This window comes from Condylostylus longicornis, unplaced genomic scaffold (genome assembly GCF_029603195.1).
Source record: "Condylostylus longicornis isolate FDR11 unplaced genomic scaffold, ASM2960319v2 ptg000135l, whole genome shotgun sequence".
NCBI lineage: Eukaryota > Metazoa > Arthropoda > Insecta > Diptera > Dolichopodidae > Condylostylus > Condylostylus longicornis.
The window spans coordinates 14663841-14681286 of NW_026578103.1; the positions used below are offsets into that span (position 1 = coordinate 14663841).

General features: G+C 22.1%; 1 protein-coding gene across 2 annotated transcripts in view; it reads right to left on the reverse strand.

Annotated features, from left to right (window-relative positions):
- LOC129615145 (uncharacterized) overlaps nt 1–17446 on the reverse strand; it is an 85922-nt gene that overhangs the window by 67758 nt on the left and 718 nt on the right. For both annotated transcript variants that reach the window (XM_055530223.1, XM_055530224.1), the window contains exon 2: nt 15855–16112. In XM_055530223.1, the coding sequence (XP_055386198.1) occupies nt 15855–15912 (58 nt within the window). In that variant the 5' untranslated portion in view covers nt 15913–16112. The remainder of the gene's footprint in view (nt 1–15854; nt 16113–17446) is intronic.

Below are 17446 nucleotides of genomic sequence, written 5' to 3' on the forward strand. Positions count from 1 at the left end.
ACCCAATAAATCTTCTCACTTTAAAATTACAATATAGAAATCATATATTTTACTCACTTTCTTTTCACTTTCCGAATAAAATAGCGAGATAGACGATAGAAATAACTTAAACTCTAAAATAAAATTTAACAATTAATTTGAAATAATAAGTATGGAAAATTTTTCCGGATTCGATAATTTTCACTATCCGGTCTGCCTGTTTTGCAAAAAAGAATATTAATTTCAGCTGTTATAACATATTGTACTCTTGTACTTATGTATATATAAGTCTTTAACATAAACTTGATTTACATAAACGTTAAAAATTGGAAAAATTTCTATTTTATTACAATTCAAGTACAAAGACGGCCCATTGCCCCAACCTCTTTTAACATTTTTTTTAATCAAATAATCAAAAAATTTGCAAAGTTTTTGTTATACCCAGAGTCAAAACACTAATGAATTGTACTAAAAAAAATCGGCCCTTTTTAAAAGGTTACAAAGTAAGTATAAATAATAGACAATAGGGTCCTGCTGATACTAAATTCAGAAGTAAAACTTTCTGATATTCTATTTTCTAATAATTAAATTGCAAGTAAGTATTATCAAAATGATTCTCATTCAAAAATATTTTGTCCAAGACTGTTCAAATTCAAAGCTTTATGCACAATAATTCCGTCACTGTACACATTTATACAAAATAGTACAAAAATAAAAATAAAAAAGATTGAAAATAATATTCAAAAAATGAGTATTATTACCCAACAGAGGCTGATCTATAAATAAAATCTAACTAACTGTATGTAATGTACGCTTCATATACAATAAATAAACACATTTGTATAACAACATTCACATTCTAAGTGTATAAGTAGTAATATAAAAAAAAATTCATAACGGAAAATGTTTTTTCTATTTTAGTTTTTGACTCTCTTTTAAACTAGCATTATAATCGCATATCCTTTTTAATGGAAAAGTTTTCCGAAGAAAATAATGTTTTTCTTTTTTTTTTTTGCGTTTTCTGTTTATTAGACTTATGAATTTATTCGCGCTCCTTTTAGAACAAAAAAAAAAAAAACAACATTATAATGGAAAACATTACTAAATTTTCACTAACTATTTCTGTTTTCTGTACACACACACTACATACGTTATGATAACTATATTGGGAATGCAATGGAAAATATTAAATTGAATAAAACATAAAAACAAAAAAACTATGGCTAAATGTGTCACATAATGTTAAATATATAAAGGGTAATTCTATATAGAAGTACCTTTGTGTGCTATCCAATATAAATATATAGAAAATACCGTTAACCTAAAAAAATAACTGAAAAAAAAAATAACGAAAACAAAAATTTTAATAGCAAAACATACTGCACTTAATTAAGAGTATAAAAACCGTAGAAAAATACGAGTATTTTATTGCTTCTGAAAATATCATTAAAACAAACCGAAAAAAAAAAATAGTTATTCCCTTTTGACATTTTAAATTCGCATAAATTATGCAAAAATTGTCATAAATTTTTGGACATACCTTACCATTTAAAATACAGTACTTGTACATATAATACAACAAACTAGAGGTGGCGTACCATTATTATTACCATTCGTTGTTACACACACAAAAATTTAATGAATATTTGCAATTTGTTTTATAAATAAAAAGGCAATTTAATTCTAGATTAATTTCTTTGTGAACACTAGAAAAAAATATAAAAAATGAAAGTATTATAGAATAGATATGTAGGTGGTTTATAAATTGTACAATTAATATTGTGAATGAATATTATTGTGAACATTTACCTATTTAATATTGAAAAAATGGTTTGATGGAATTTTTTTTTATTACATTGTACTTATAAATTTAACACAATCTCCTAAAAAATCAACCAATTTATGAGAACAATAAGCTTTCGAACCACACCTGTAAAGTATTTTATTCTGTACATACATACATATATTCCTATACAACCTATTTATACCTTATTCATATACCGTATGACGAACCTTAACATTCACTTACATACACAGAATAAACTCACAAGAATAACTATCAAAAATGAATTTTGTAAAAAAAAAAAAAAATTTAGGACCATTCAGAAAAAAAAAAAAATTTCGCTTACTTTTTTTTGTATTTTATTGTTTTCACGGTTTGCGAAAAGAAAGAAAAACAACAAAAACAAAAAAATATTTGTACTTTTCGGTTAAAATTTCACCGTGAATTTTTATTATTTTGGTCGACGACAAGAAAACTGAATAATTTAAATTTATAACCTTTTTTTTTTTAACACAACTTTTCTTTTTAAATTTCCTTGTTTTTTTTTTAATTTTTTTTTTTGTTAGTTTTTTTGCCTTTTACTTTGCTTTGTACGTCATATGTGTTTTTTTTTCTATTTTCACCAACTTGTTTTTTTTTTTCTTTTCATTGAAATAGACGAATCACAACACACAATTATGACGACTCATAAATTTTAATTATATTTATGTACTATATGTACTAATATGTCTCATAAATGTATGTGTGTGTAATATAGTGATTTATAGTAAGGTGGAATACGGTGAATTTTATATAATCGCAAACTTCCTTTTTCTAATAAGAGAAAATAAAGAAAATATTAACTATTACGTAAGTGTGTGAGAGTTATTTGCAACTAAAAATATTTTTGATTTAATGTTAAATTGGCTTGACAGTATATTTCGGTAATAAGCTACTAATTCAAATAAATATTTTAAAAAATATTAGAGATAAAAATTATAAAAATTGACTTCATAGCAAAAAATCAGTAATTTGCAAAATGAAACAGTTCGCATAAACAATTTAAGGTGTCTAAAAGCACTTCAACCAAAAAATTTGTTTTATTCAAATTTTATTCTTTTGACAATATCAGATGGTAGGATAACAGAATTCACTGTAATCAATTGTGCAAAGTATCCCAATCAATATTGCTATTAGGAAATACTAGCAGGCAAAAGCTTCTGTTCCTTTTCATTTCTTACATATTATAGAAAATTATACATAAAAAAGTATTTGCCTGATATTATTTTGCCTGTCATTGAAATTTCATATGGCCATACATTTCACATATACATACATACATATATGTACATTTGTTTTTACGAAAGTGATGAAATTTTACAGTTAATAGGATTGTAATAAATACAAATTTATATTTCATGATAGGAAGACATTATTTACCTTTGCATATTTTTCTCCCGGAAAGTATAAAAATTTTCTTCTCTTGTATAAAAATTTCCTAAACAGACGGAATGAACAGACGAACCAAATGAAACTAACAAGTATATTTTTTTCTAATTTTTTTTAGAAGAACTGCTTAAATTCTCAAAAATTTTGTCAACATTGTCGTATTTGAACAACTTTTTTTTAATAGAAAGTTTACCATTTTAATTTTTACAATATTGTGAATTTACTTTCTATATCAAATTTCTTAAATTATATCACTTAGCCATACACAAATGGAATATAATCATTTGGTATATTGTAAGAAATAATATAGAGAAAATTATCTAGTTTTGCCAAAACTATTTGTTGAAAAATCACTTTTCTTTTTAAGAAATTTAAGTCATGATAATACAAACATATTTATAATCTGACTCATTTCTTAATAAAACATATAATATTTATGTACGTATATGTATGCATTTGTGTCATTTAAAATGGCGTAACGTGTAAATGAACGTAACGGTAGCAATTCCTATTTAATAATAAAATAGAGAAATATTTAAGTAAGTATTTAATTTCATTTTGTCAAGTACCCTACTTAACGTATATATATATATATATATATATATTTGCTAATTGCGATTTGTAAAAGATTTATTTAAGAATTGTCTGAAACAAATATATATATACATATATATATATATATATATATATATATATATATATATGAGTATATGTAGTTGAATTCTTACTCTAAATAGTCTAAATGTGTAAGTTGAATTAAAAATTCTGACACAATTTTGGATACTATTAATTAAATTAATTTTAGGTCAACTCAACTCTTTTGTTCTTTCGTTCTTTTAATAATGTTTCCTCTCTCTTTTCACTTTTTAGTCTCTTTGTCAGTTTATTTTCTGCTTTAATGAAATCAATCGAAATTTATAAAATTTTTAATATATTTGGAAATAGCCAACAAAAAAAAATAAAATAATTATCTGCTTAACTTTTAATTAATTATAAATAAATTATGAAATCCGATTTAATTGTGTATTTCTTAATCGAATTAACTAATTTTTATGGTTTTAAATAAAATATTTAAATATGATGTACTTAGGTACTTGTGAAATTCTTCAAATTCTCAATAACATTAATCCATGACAGATAAACTCTTACTAGATAACCTTTAATTAAATTAATTTTAATATAGCAATTTTAAAAATGTCATAATATAAAATTCATAAACTTTTAAATGCATATAAAAATGTCAGAAAAAAAATTGAAAAATAAAATGTTGAAATAAATTTTTGTGAATTTATTAGTAAATTGAAAATAATTGTAAAAGAAAAATCAATCAGATTCTTATTTGCTGTCTGGTCTTACCTACTTTGGACTTATATATATATTTATATATACGTAGTTATTTTGTTCCCATAACCCGATTTCTTACCATAAATATCTTATGGAATTTTATATTTCATAAAATAAAATTACACGGACTAAAATTTTGTAGGACAAGAAGTATAAGAAAATCAAATTAAAATTTCGGAAATATTAAAAAAAAAAAAAAAACTATTCATGTGAAAAGGAAAAAATAAATTTTTTTTCTATTTGGTTTTTTTTTTTATTTTTAATTTCCAATAATTTTTATAGGTATTCAAAGTAGGTCAACAATATTGAAGGTAAATTAAATAAGAATTTAACATTTTCCATTTTGTTCATTTCGTTCACAGTAATCATATAATGTCAACGATTTAAATGTCTATAGCTATGTATATCTATAATTTGCAATATTTAGTCAAATATATAAAAAATATTAAAAACCAGAAAGATAAGCGAATACAACCAAATACATAATGTAGTATGCAAGTTAATTTAAATAAATAAGTGTGTATGTATATGTATATAATCGAAAAATTTATATTTTCAACTTTCAAAGTTAATGTTAACTTACAATTTTAAAACAAATTTCAATAATTTTACATTTACACAATTTTTAAGGCAACGACATAAAATGTGTTAAAAAATTATGGCAATGATATAAAATATGCTAAAATTAAAAGAAAATTGTAAAAGTGTTCTGTCGATTTCTTCAAAGGAAACGTAAAAGAATCGACATTTTTGATAATTATTGACATTTTTATAATTTTCAAATAACAATGTCAAAATTGACAAACAGGTTCAATTATATGTTTGAGTTTTCAAAACAAATCCTTTAACTCAAATATTAAACGTGTTATTACTATGTGTAATTACACATCAATTGTTGTATTCCACCTATGATCAATTAATTAGACTTAATTTCAGTATAACACACTTAATTCAGCAATAGTCTTATGAATTTTCTTCTCTTTCTTCAAAAAGTTCCAATTATAAAATTCACCTACACATCACAATTATTAAATGAATAAACTTTAGACACATCAATAATTTTGAAAATCAGTAGTAATATTATTTTAAAACAAAAAAGGGAAATTACCTAATTTTTCTTAATTGAAATTTTAAATTTAAAATTTTCTTATTGTGAATAAGTACAATTTATATGAAAAATTGCTAATAATAAACAAGTGAATATACATACACACATACATCAATATATAATTAAATAAAATGTATTGTTGATTTTATATAGGTAAAACAACATAATCTTTGAAGGTCTATTCAATTGTCTTGCAAATATGTGAGTAAGTTGAAAACAAAATGTGTAAATTAGAAAATGAAATAAAAATATAAAAAATATTTAACCAACTTACAAAACTTATTATAACTAAAATGTTACAGAAGTTCTCTAATTTTTTTATTTCATTTTTAATTTTTCCTTCAGAAATTAAACAATAGTTTAGTGTTACTTTTAAACAAAAAAAAAATATAATACTTAAGTATTATGTTAATTTTTTTTAGATGCGAACATAGAAAAATTTACATTTCTTTTGTACTTTTTAGCACATTTCCAAAAATATTAAAAAAAAAAATGGAAAATTTGCTTGTGTTTGTCACTTGATCCAACCATTTAATCGCCTTTTACACAATATCTTAATCTGCAGACTTTATAAATTTAACAATTTTAAATTTACTGTGGGCAAATTTCAATGTGTCATATTAAACTGTTACATTGCATGAATATAGGGCATTATCGATAATTCAGATTTAAATTAAATTTTAATATAAGGTATGTTCGATAACTGCAAAATATGTAAAAAAATAGCATACACACATATACATATGTACATACATATGGTTCTAAAAATGAAAGTTATGCTCAAAGTTCTAAAGGAATTTTTACCATTTTTTATAACTACTACGAAAATATTTTAAATTAATAGAAGAGAATAATAGAAAAATATTGAAGAAATACTCGAGTAGGTGACAAATCTGCTAAAGAAAAATATTAAGTTCATACTGATGTGTCTGTAATTCTGCTTAAAGCTTTTTATCGAAAATCATGAAGAGGTTAAGAGTCTTGAAAAAATAAATAATTTTTTAACTCATTATTTAACAAGATATCTAAAGCTATGTAACAATATTTGAATCGAAATTATTTTTATTTTCTTAGTTTCATCAAACACTAACTTGAATAAATATTTAATTTCATCTTTTGTCTTAATCGTGGACAAGGATTCAAATATACTCAAAAAGAAATTTAGAAAAGAACTACTAAAAAATCGGTTTGAAATATCAAAAAAAAAAATTGTCTTTGGTCAATAGACACAAGTGGTTACGTGCATGTGTACCTATCTAGTACTTAAAAAGTCATCTTGCGCCATAGTAAAAACACTACTTATATTTGTAAAATTTCAATCTAAAGGTAATAATTTACATTTTCGTTGCCTCTTAAGCGAGCCAATGCTCACATAAATAAACACATTCATACCTACATAAACATCATAATATTATTTGAATAAAGAAAACAAAATGTGGTAGATGATACATACACAGAGATCTATCTACCTATATACATTCATACATACAAACATGTACGTATTTGTGGGTATAAAAGAACTCACAATTTTATCATAATTTTTTATTATTCAAATTCATACTCATTTAAAGTCCGTTATTTTTTAAGCGTTCTCTCTTAGCCACTGAAATAATGAATCTCATTATGTATTAAAATTCGTTATGCATACATACCTATGTATGTACATATGTATGTATGTATATACGTACTTACTTAAATACTGAAGTAGATAAACTAACACAGCTTGTTGATTATTTTTCTTATACGTATTATTTTTTTATGTCAAAAAATGGGGAAAAAAAAGCAATCTAAAATGTGCATCTAAAAAGTATAACTAGCTAGGCTAAGTTTTAATGTTGTGTATTTGATAAATTTAAAAAAAAAATTGATTAACAAAGTGGAATTAAGAATAAGCATGGATTGTAGTGGACTATAGATGGACTATAAAACTGCTTTTAAGTACGAAAACATGTCGGTTCGTATGTATGTTTATGTATGTATAAGAGAATTGTTAAAATCAAACAAGAAAAACCAGTTTCATAAAAAAAACAACGTTTTCTTTATGTTTTTTTTTTCGATTATTTTCGTTGTGTACACTTTTCCATTTTTTATTTTTTTTTTTTAGTTTCAACCTTTTACCAACACCATTGTTTTCAGAAATATCATTATTGTTACTGAAGATTTTTGTTGTATACCTTTCTTTCTTCTTTCTACTTGTACATCATTTTTTAGTTTTTTTTAGTATTTTTATGCCACAGCACCAAGTATATACATATATATGTATATATGTATGTATGTAAGTCGACAATCTCATATGCGGTATAAGTAGAAAATTGTATGCTATGATGACGGTTGTTGGCTTGAAGAAAATGTTTATATGTACATACATATCATATGTACATATGAATACTTAAGCATGTTCTCTCGTATACCACCAGTGTTAATAAAATAATAGGAACTTGTTAATATGTAGATACATATATAAGTAAAAGCGGTCGCAATAAATCAAAATTACTCTAGCCAATTTAGTACTAAATTAAGATGTAAAAACATTTGAATACTTTTTTATCAAAATTTATATTTAAATCAAATAGTTTGATCAATTCAAACAAGTTTAAAGTAAGAAAAACGTAAACCAAACTCCACAGAACCTCCAAACAAAAATTCTGGTGTCACAAACCTATCGTCACTTATAATATCTGCTAAATTTATCTGCCAATTTGACAGTCATAAAATAAACTGATCTTTGTTAGAATTACGATACGAGAACCTATCCATGCTTACACAATAAAAAAAAACTTCGTACCTATTTGTTCACATACTTATAATAACTGTTTAAATCAAAAAATAGCAGGGTTGTAAAATATTATTTATAAGATTAAGGGCTAAAATTTCGAAATTGGCTTTTTTTACCATTTCTCCTACACATTACAAATTATTGAACTTGTCCAGCAAAAGGATTAATGTCTCAGCTTTAGAAAAGGAATATGTAATCCTGTAAGAAATATGTTTAGAACGTTATGATCAATATAAAATAATTTTTTGTTGTCGCTCTTACTATATACATGCATACTTATGTATACATAATATACAAAAACATGTGTATATAAGCATATGCACTTAAACTTTGAAAATTCGCTTTATAACACTGGAAAATATAAAAAAATTGAAATGCATGCTTCTTGAATACACACATGTATATACATAATATGTATTCATAAACATCCTACTTTATATACACACATCTGTACGTACAACTATATATCGAAATTTTTAAAATTAAAACAGCAAAAGAGCATAAATATTTTAAAAGATTTCTTAAAATCATAAAAAAAAAATTACTTTTATTTTTTATAAATAAAAATTTTGAACTTGTTGAATAAGAAAAAAAAATATTTTCCAATTAATTCACAATAAAGAAAAAAAAAACAATAAAAAATATAAAATAAAAAAAATCAATAAAAAACCCGAGGTCAATTAAATTTAGACGAATTACATACTACTTAGCTAGCCCCATATAAAGAAATTATTCTACATAAATTTTTAAAATTTTTATTGGAACCTTTTTAAAAGACTTTATTATGAAAACTGAACGCTTTCATATATGCAATATGTACATTTACGTACATGTATGTATGTTAGTATGTACATATATGCAGCACGCATAAGTACATTTGTTTATAAATCAAGTAAGTAAAAAATAAATATAGACAAAACCCGAAACTATAGACATAAAATATAAATTTTATGTGTATGATTACGATAAATTATACGAAAAATTAACGTTCTGTATATGGAATATTAATTAATTAAAAATTCTATTATAATTCATTATATATATACATATCTTATAGAACACGTTCTCATTGCCTAAATTTAGCTATTTTAAGTTTCTTTTAATAAGAAATATGGAAATTTTACAAGTAAGAAGCATTCTTTTACGAGCATAAACAATAGTGAAAATATAAAATTAAAAATTTATGATGAAATTATATTTTGTGTCTTCTGTATTGGCTTACGTTACACTTACATATCAGTAAAGCATGTTTATGAATAAAATGTAATTGACGTTGTCTTATTACAAAATTTCATTTTTCAATTAAAATTAGAGTCCAATACTATAATAGAAACATTGTAAACAGCTACTTAGAAGTACTTGTTTGCAAAATTTTAAGAGTCAATTACTTATGGGATATAATAATATTGCATGCAAAGTCACTAAGAAATATAGACGGAGATAATTGGAATTTAAATCACATTTTAAATTTACTTTAAAATGAAAACTATTTTAGATACAAATTAAATTGTTTTGCTTGAAATTTTGTTCAAAAAAACTTAAGCTTGTTCCTATCCATCTTTTAGGCTAATTTAGCATTTGAAATGTGTAATTTTCATTACTAACTTACTTATGACTCTCAATTCTTCTAAATTTATTATAAATTTAACACAATACCTTATAGTCTATATTAAATCTTTATGGTAGATTTTTAAGAGATTTATAATTCTCGATAATTCAGAATATGCATTGAAAATTCTAAATTTAATCTTCAAAGTCTTTTAAAAATTCTAAATTTATATTCAGAGACACAGAAATTGAATATTTTATTTTTGCAGATTTGTTTCTACTTATATATGTACGTATGTATATATTATAAATATCGAATTTTTTTTTTACTTTATCAAATTAGAAAATTAGTTACATCAAGAAAATTAGTTATTTCATCTTTAAAATTAAGCTTTAAACAAATTTATATTTTAAATTTCAGAATTTAGAAATAAAATTTAATTTACAAATTTTATTATATTTAAATATATAGTTATAGCATAATAGTCCTACATATCTATGTATGTATGTACCTTTATACATGTATAATTATTATTAACTGTGGATAATAGTTACGGAGAGATTGTAAAAGATTAATATGGAAAGCGGAAAACATACAAATGAATTCGTTATGGTCCATTTTTTCTTAAATTTTTTCATTTGTTATAAATAAGTATATCAAATTAATTTGTAATTAAAGTTAAAATTATCTTAATTAACTTTTCGTACATTTTAATTTTTAAATATACGAAAATTTTACATCATTATTACAAATGAATTAGCGATTTACAAATAAGTAATACGTAAGTAATTGTAACAAAAAAGTTTATTTACTTTTTTTGTAAGAAATTGAAAAAATGTGAAAATTTTCTCTTCTCCTCAAAACTCAATTATGGTAGTCTCTAGACTAAATAAATTTTTTCTTATAAAAATGTTTAATCTCTTCCAATATTAAATTGGTTAATTTCAATTTAAAAAATTTTAAACTTTCAAATTCATTTATAGAGCTACATATATTATTGAGTACATATATGTACTTCAAAAAAACTTAATTCCAAAAATACAAACCCATAGAATTATTTAAATTATTTATTTAATAATACATAATATATTTGATTTAATATACAAAATAAATAATATAGAATACGAAAATATTGAACTTTGTATACAACAAGAATGCCTCGCTCTATGAATTAATTCGTATTAATCAGAGAAAACAAAATATTAACCAAAACCATTTGTTATATTATAAGTACATAATAAAATGTATGCTCATATGTACATACATGCATATATAAATGTACATGTATAAAAGCACAAAGTACTCGTTAATAAATGATTTACTTGTTGCGATATAAACACTGTGTTCTCTTTGTACATTATATGATTATAATAAAACCTATAATATTAAATAGATATAAGTATGCATATGTATAAATAACCATTATAGACATAATTTATAAAGATGTATGTATGTATGTTTGCAAACATGATTATAACCATAATAATGTAAACATTTTTATATTTTAATATAAATGCGTGCTAAAATTAATAAATTTGTATTGCAAAATTCGAATACACTATTTATCTTCTATATACATATACTCGTATGTATACTTATTTATTTTTTTTATTATTCGGATGTATAATACAAAATGTGAAATAAAAATAACCACGTATATGCATATGTATTTATATGTATTTAATATTATACCCATAATGTGTATACATAAATCGACCATTGAACCTAAACTGAAAAGTGAAAAAGGAGAGAAATGAAACAAAAAACGCTATATTACTGATACACATCTTTATGGATGTGTGTGCATAGTATAGTCACTTTATGGTCGACAATATACTGCTGCTGACCAATTCTAAAATAATTGAAGTAGACATCATGATTTAATTGTATAAAACAATATGAAACTTATAATAATAACAATAACATTATGGAAATAGTGTATTATTAAAGGTATTACAAAAAAAAAATCTACGTCTATCATAACTAAATATAGGGTATATATAATATTATCATATATGCGGTCATGGTGTAAGCAACAAACATTATTATGAATAATATTAGTGCATTAATAAAAAATTTAAAAAAAAATAAAAGGCTACACATTAGAAGAAACTAACCAAAGTGCAAGCAAATACAAAATAAAAAACAAAAAATAGGTTCGTTTATTTTTTGAATTTTCTTTCTTTATTTTTTATAATAGGTTGCTGTACCATTTAATTTTATCTTAATAGCACGTTAAATATCTACATACATACATTTCCATACATCCATGCATTTACGTGCTCACATAAGATGTATATACAACAACAATATTTTTAAACGGGTCCAATATGAAAGTTTTCTTTCTTTGTCTTTTGTTTTTTTTTTTTTTAATTTTCGTTTTTCTGTTCACTTTCACCAAAATGTTTGGATATAAAATACAAAAAAAAAAAAAAATACAAGAGAATTTTCCAATTTGAATTCTTATTGTATGTAATATGCACATGAGTCCTGTTACAAATATTGTAATTTGATTACTTATTCGTTATTTATAGCTTCGAAATATATGGATAATATGTACGTATGTAAGCATTAAATATTTTTAAACATTGAATTTCATTTGAAAACTATATGTACATATATGTGTGTATGAACATACTATATTAATATAAAAAAAAAATATTATAGAAAAATTATACACAAAATAAATTTTGTATTTAAGTAAATGCATTACGTACGTTTTCCAAACCTTCGCTTCAAAAATAAGTAAATACTTTTTTTAAAATTAAATATTATTATTGATGTTTTTAGGTATTATGGAATTGAATTTTAAAAACTATCAAACATTTGAAAAAACAAATGAATATTAAAAATAATTTGTTTAAGTAACTCAGTTGCAATTAGGTTAGCCAGTGAACATTCATGAAAGAAATAAATTCGATTCGAAAACAATTCAATTCAAATTTTAGAACAAAACTAAAATTTCAAAATTAATCCTAATTCTTTATTAATAGCGTATGTTACATTTTACTAGATAATTGAGGAAATAGTTAGTGAAGATCTTATATTCATATTTATAAGATAATTTTGTAGCAAAAATTAAATTCACTTTGTTTTGAATTTGAAAATATTTAATTGAAAAAGTATGTACATAAGTATGTATTCTTACTATGGAAAAATGACATATCCATTTGAAAAAAATTAGAATTCTGAATTGGAAGTAATGAAAACGTAAATTTTACGCTGTCAATTTTACGATTAGAAATTTTACTAATTCTCTTACGTACATATACACGTATACGTTCTGCATGTATTAAGTATTTATTTGTAATAAATGAATTTTAATAGCGTATTACAGCATCTTTGAAAGTTATCAAACTAGGTCTATAAATTTGGAAAATATTTAAATTTCACTTCACTACTTATACGTATCTTAAGTACCACAGAATACTATACAGGATATTTTCTTCATATTAGAATTTTCGTACAAAAATTTATTGTATTATAAAATATATATACGAGTATATATACATACATTATATTATATGCATATGACCATATATAAATATTTATTGAAAAATCATTTAAGTATATATATACATCAGTATAATGTATATGTATAACGATTTTTCTATACAATTATATCATGATCATTTTTGTAATTTACGACATACAATTTAATCCAAATAGAACCAGTTTACTTTTATAAACAACATTAAATATTAGTGAATCATTTTTAAAATTCAAAATTTTTAATTGATTTTCTTATTTCAATTTTCAATATATAAATACTTAGTAACTAACTTATGAAATTAGCAATTAGCTGCAATAACTCATATTATAAATTTTAATTTAATTTCAAAAGTAAACAATAAGTATGATACATACTTTACTAATGTAATTCAAATATTTAGGTGAATCACTCAAAATTTTTGAATAACTAAGAATAAATATATATACAATATATTAAATATTTAAAGTTTTACTCAAGTTGATTCATAGTTTTCTAATTATTTTTTTACAACACAGGTAAATATATTAACTATTTTCTCTAAGAAAATGAATTCTTTTCAATAGTTAGAAAACACAATACAATTTGATTTTTTATTTTGCAAATTTTTATTAAAAATTTATTTTTTTTTTTTCAATTTTATGTTTTGCTAACCATTCCTTAATTAAGTGAGTATCAGAATCGAGTAAAATATTTATTTTAAGTTAAATGTGTTAAAAATTACTCATTAAATTTAGTAGAGTATGTATTTGTTTCAGCATTCGTACAAGGACAATAAAGCTTAAACTATTTTAAATTTAATATAGTTACAATAAGCGTTTAAGTATTATAAAAAAATCAAGAAAATTTGTTGATTATTTTTCTTTATATACGTAAAAATGTAAAATTGGCAAAAACGTCCAGTTCCCGAGGTCTGATATATCCCAAAAGTTGATTAATCCGTGACATAGCCAAAACAAACTAACATATAAAATTTCATGAAATCGGTTCAAACGAACTTGAAATGCACGTGTGCACACACACACCAACAGACGGACACCTCTCTAAAAATATTTAATTTACGCTCTCCCGCTATGAAATTCCCACCGAAAACTCGATATGCAAAATTTGTTGCTATCAAATCCCCATATTGTATGCAATGCGGTCCGTAAAAAGTATAAGTAAATAAGATAGAAAATATGCAATAAAGCAGTTATACATTTTGGAATACTTAAGTATGAATAAAATAGTAGGTCTTTTCACAAACGCAGTATATCGCGACATTATATTAAAATGGTATAGCGAAAACTGCGATATATTTGTGTTTATAAACAATTGTTGCTAACTAGTTTGTTTATAAACTTGGCTAATTTTTCGCAATAATAGCGAAATTAGTGTGACTAGCGCAGTTAAGTTTCACAACTATTTTGGTTTTATAGAATAACTGTTAGAAATATTATTATTCACATTATGTTTTTGCAGTATTGCGTTTCGCAGTTATTGTTTTGCAGTATTGTAAATTACTACTAAATTTTATTTTTAAAAATAATATTTATTAAGAGTTAAGTTCAATAGAAACTTGAAAATTAAATTTTTTTGTTTTTGAAAGGTTAACCGTTTATGAACGTTGCTTTTCTGAATTTTATTAGAAGTTGTACAGGAGATTAACGATAAGTGGGTAATTAATTGCTTAAAAATCTTTATTTTAATAAATTTTTAATAATTTAACATTTGAATTCAAATAGATAAAATATGTATATAATTATTTATTATTAAAATAATTGAATATTCTTAAAATTCAGTTTGAAGGCAAGTTAAACAATTTCGAAAATATAAAATTTTCGTAATTACAATAATAGGAATGAAACAAATGAAAATATAAAAAGAGACTTGCGCGAAAATTGGTATAAAAACGGAAAATCTTCCTTCTAAGGAAAAATATTCGGATATATAATGTATATGTACATACATATGGATATATCCAAACCTAAATTCAAAACTTGAAGTTCGAAAATAAAATCATAAAAAGCTTTTAGGAATAGTATTGTTATTTGAACGAAAAATACTAGTTGATAGAGTATATAAAAAAATTAAAAGCATTTTTCATCACAATAAAGTTAACTGTACAATAATGTATATTTTATGTACATATTGTGTACGTATACCTATTTATTTTATATACTTATTCCTATTTTTATTACTTTTCCTGTAGTTAACTTTCTATTATACACAATAATATATATAAAGTATAAAGGAAATGAATACACAAAAAACGCAAACAAAATTATTCAAATTAATCCAAAAATAAAATTTTTTGTTATATAGACTAACTACATACAAATTTTTTTATTACACAAATATATTATTATATGAACCTATATATGTATATATGTGAAAATATAAATTACAAAAACTCACCTGTTAGAATGCTGAAGATAAATGAAATAAGAACTGAAACTTGTAATCCTAATATCATGTTGTCGTCTTCTTTCTTTATTCCTTTTTTTTTTACTAAGTTCTTATATTATGTATGTATTAATAATTATTTGTATTTAAATAACAAATTTTATTAACTTTTTGAAAACAACCTTTATTAGAGAAACTAAATTATATTTATGCGATTTTAGTTTTTTTTTTTGTTTAGGTATAAGTATTAGGCTTTTTCTTTTATTTCACCTTAAAAAATAAGTAAATTAAATATTGAAATTTATTAAAATGTTATAAACATATTAATTTTTATAAATAAAAGTAAATTAAGTAATATAAATTCAAAAAATTTAGATCGGGATTTTTTAAATAAGTCAGAATCAAAATGTGGGTAGAAGAATTAGAACAAAACAATCAGAATTAATTGATGTTACCAAATTTTCAAAAAATGTAATATACATTAGTATATATATATAAACATATTTAGAACTGAAATGAAATTTGAACAAATTACATTACGTAAATCAATAAAAAAAAATTTACTCTAACAACGGTAAATAATTAGTTAGACCTATTTTATAAAGTTGAAATTAATTTTTATACAAAATTAAAAATTGAAATACATTTTTTCCATTCTATTATGGTAACTATAAAAATTTTATAGAATTATAGACGTTTAAGTGCCTACTAATTATTATTTAATCTATTTATACGTGGCACTACAAATTATTTATTTGTTAGAAGATTATTTGGAAAATAATAAATACATAACGTACTTAATTATAAGCAACTTTTATTTTTACATGGTACAAAAATATTGTTTAGTACACTTGTTAAATAAAACTAATAAATTTTAAAGAATAATTTAAAAAATCTCAATCTAAAAAAATATTTTATAATATTTTCATATTTTTTATATTTTAATAATTTCTTTTTATATAATATTATTTCTTCAAAGTTATTTTTTTTTTTAATTTTATTCTAAAGAAAACAATTTGTTTATGTAGTTTTGCGTATAGATAGATTTTTAATTTAAATAAAAAGTAAGTGTTATATAGTTCAATAGGTAGTTATGTAAATATATATAAATATATTAAAATAATGTATTTATATACATAATAAATTCGAAATAAATTTGTTAAATTATAATAAATTTTAAAATAAACACAATATATTTTTTTTGTAAAACAAACACTATAGTCGAAATGAAAAAGAATTGTGTATAACAATATCGGAAAAAAAATATTAAAATTTTTTTATTTAAATTTTAATTATTTTTTTATACATGCATATACATATGTACATAAGCAAACTTATTATAAGTGTATGATAATTTCATATATTTTATAATTGTATAACAAAAACACAACTATATTTATTTGAATATAATAATATAAAAAAAAATACTTAAATGTTTATTTAATAATTTTTATATTTATAGTTAAATTTTTCATCACTTAATATATTTAACATTAAAATTTCATATTATAAAAAGCTAGTTCATATAAGAAGCCTAGTTCTATATTAATTTCTATAAGTATATTTAATATACATATGTATATTAATGGTAAAATTATGAATGT